Source organism: Pterocles gutturalis, unplaced genomic scaffold (assembly GCF_000699245.1).
Source record: "Pterocles gutturalis isolate BGI_N339 unplaced genomic scaffold, ASM69924v1 scaffold32415, whole genome shotgun sequence".
NCBI classification, from domain to species: domain Eukaryota; kingdom Metazoa; phylum Chordata; class Aves; order Pterocliformes; family Pteroclidae; genus Pterocles; species Pterocles gutturalis.
Window position 1 is genome coordinate 339 of NW_010141876.1, and position 2,340 is coordinate 2,678.

The 2,340-nt window shown below is 38.6% G+C and overlaps 1 protein-coding gene across 1 annotated transcript; it reads left to right on the forward strand.

The window, feature by feature from the left end:
• The first annotated feature begins 787 nt into the window (after positions 1-787).
• Positions 788-2,050, forward strand: CLN8 (ceroid-lipofuscinosis, neuronal 8 (epilepsy, progressive with mental retardation)). Its single transcript, XM_010084187.1, is given in 4 exon segments — positions 788-1,187; positions 1,190-1,239; positions 1,241-1,330; positions 1,736-2,050. Coding segments are annotated over 4 exon segments (855 nt in total).
• The last annotated feature ends 290 nt before the right edge of the window (positions 2,051-2,340 follow it).

The window sequence follows — 2,340 nt, forward strand, 5'->3', positions numbered from 1 at the left end:
TACTGCTGGGCTGTTCAGCTAATTACACTAATGTTGTTAATAATACATACTTAGGTTGCTTGTCTGCATTCTGTGCTGTTCTTGCACTTTTGGAATATGTTTTCTGTTGGAAAGTTGTTTAATGTTAAGAAATTGATTGTAAAGTCTTGTTTTGAGGTGTGATCCTGAAAGCCCTTTTCTGTGTAAGTGGTCCCACTTACTGGGTTAATTTTTTGTAGTTTATGTCCTGCATTTGTATATGAGATTCTGAATTACAAAGCTGTAGGAAGTGGTGGAAAATCCATGAGGGAAAAGAAGAGGAGTAGGAGAATAATGGAGTAGTAGAATAACCACACACAGCTGTTGAAATGCAAGTTTCATAAGTAAGAAAACAGGGTTTGCTTCTTGTATTTTCTCTTCCTCTTTCTCGCCTTCCTACTTTGCCCTCTTCAGCTTTTGTTTCAGTGCATTACTTCGGAGTAGTACAGATTTTGCAGGCCAGTTGTTAATCTGAAACGCATTATGTCTTCTTTTTCGTCTGTACCTGTCTATGGGATGACCAGGCCTCATGGCAACAGGACCAAAGCCTTCCACTGCAGTGGAAGCGAGTTGTCTGTGGTTTAGAAGCTATGTATATGGATGACTTAAAAATTCACTTTATTTTTTTCTACTTGTTCCAGATGGAAAAGAAGAGTTCCTGGTTTCTGGTTTGCAGAACAGCAGAGGCTGAATAGGCATAAAGGAGACTATAGTGCAGGAGAGAAGCGTCAAGGCCCTTGCAAGGCTTTGCTCTGTAAAAAAAGAAGAAATGAATCCTACAAATGATGATCCAGTGTTTGTAACCATTTTTGACTGGGACTATCTCTTATGGGAAGTTCGTTTGACATTTTTAGCTGCTGGTTTTTTAATCTACTTGGGAGTATTTCTTCTGTCTCACTGGTTGTCTTCACGGATAAGTACTACTTATCATGCCTTGTATCCAAAGGAGAAGGTGTTTTGGAATATGGCAGTCACACGTGGTGTATTTGGACTTCAGAGTTGTGTTGCTGGATTATGGGCTTTGCTCATAGATCCTGTTTTTCATGCTGACAAAGTGTACTCACAGCAAAAGTGGAGTTGGTTTAACTGTTTAATAGCAGCTGGATTTTTCTTGCTTGAAAATGTAGCTGTTCACATGTCCAACATTATTTTTAGAACATTTGATGTGTTCTTGGTAGTTCATCACTTGCTTGCTTTTGGTGGCTTGGCTGGTCTAGTAATTAATGTGAAATCTGGACATTATCTGCCTTTGATGGGAATGTTGCTGGAGATGAGTACTCCCTCAACATGCATTTCCTGGATGCTCCTAAAGGTAAGAACGTGATAATTTTCAAATTATGTTTGTAACAGTTTTCATGCATCTCACTTGTCCATAGGTAATCTGTGTGGTTTGTCTGGATAGCTTTTCAGCAAAACTGTGTTCATCTAACTGGTATCCATGTTATTGTGATACCTGCTTTTGTTGTGATTATATCCCTATAGTCCTCCATAAGATTTCTGCGTGATGCTGTGTGCGTGTGGATAGTGAGATGGTATAGATTCATTCTGAGTTTGGGATGACTTATGCATGTGGAATATCATAGCTCTACATGGAAAAAATGCCTGAGAGTGTGTGTATGTGAAAGCTGGATATTTGCATTATTTCTACAGATTCGTCAGTGCCTTATCATTAAATAACAATCTCACTTCTGCATACTTTCTGTTCTTGTTTTTCTAGGCTGGCTGTGCTAATACCTTTTTCTGGAAGGCAAACCAGTGGGTGATGATCCACCTGTTTCACTGCCGCATGATTCTTACTTATCACATGTGGTGGGTGTGTATTTTCAATTGGAATTCTGTGATGGAAAATCTGGGACTTCTTCATTTTATTGTTTTATTCTTGGGATTATTTGCTGTTACACTAATACTTAACCCATACTGGACATACAAAAAAACTCAGCAGCTCCTCAGCCCAACTGACTGGAACTTTGAAAATAAAGCAGTGGAAAATGGAAAATTAAATGGTGAACCACATCCAAAGAAGAGGATATAACACTGAAACAGCTGTTTCCTAGTAGGGTAGTGGAAGAATACAATGCAAAGTAATTCTTTGCCCGTGACTTAGAAGCTTTTCCAAGAAGCTCATTAACACAGTAATTCCTTGCTGGTAGTATTCTGTATGCACCAGAAGTATTCAGAAGCATTGTTTGTGTTTCATATATGCGTATACATAAGATCTTCAACCTCTTAGTTATGAATTATGCCAACCATTTTGTCAGGTTGGACAGTATTTCATGATTTAGTAGTGACATGGTCTCTAATGGCATCCTTTGTCCTAATGCT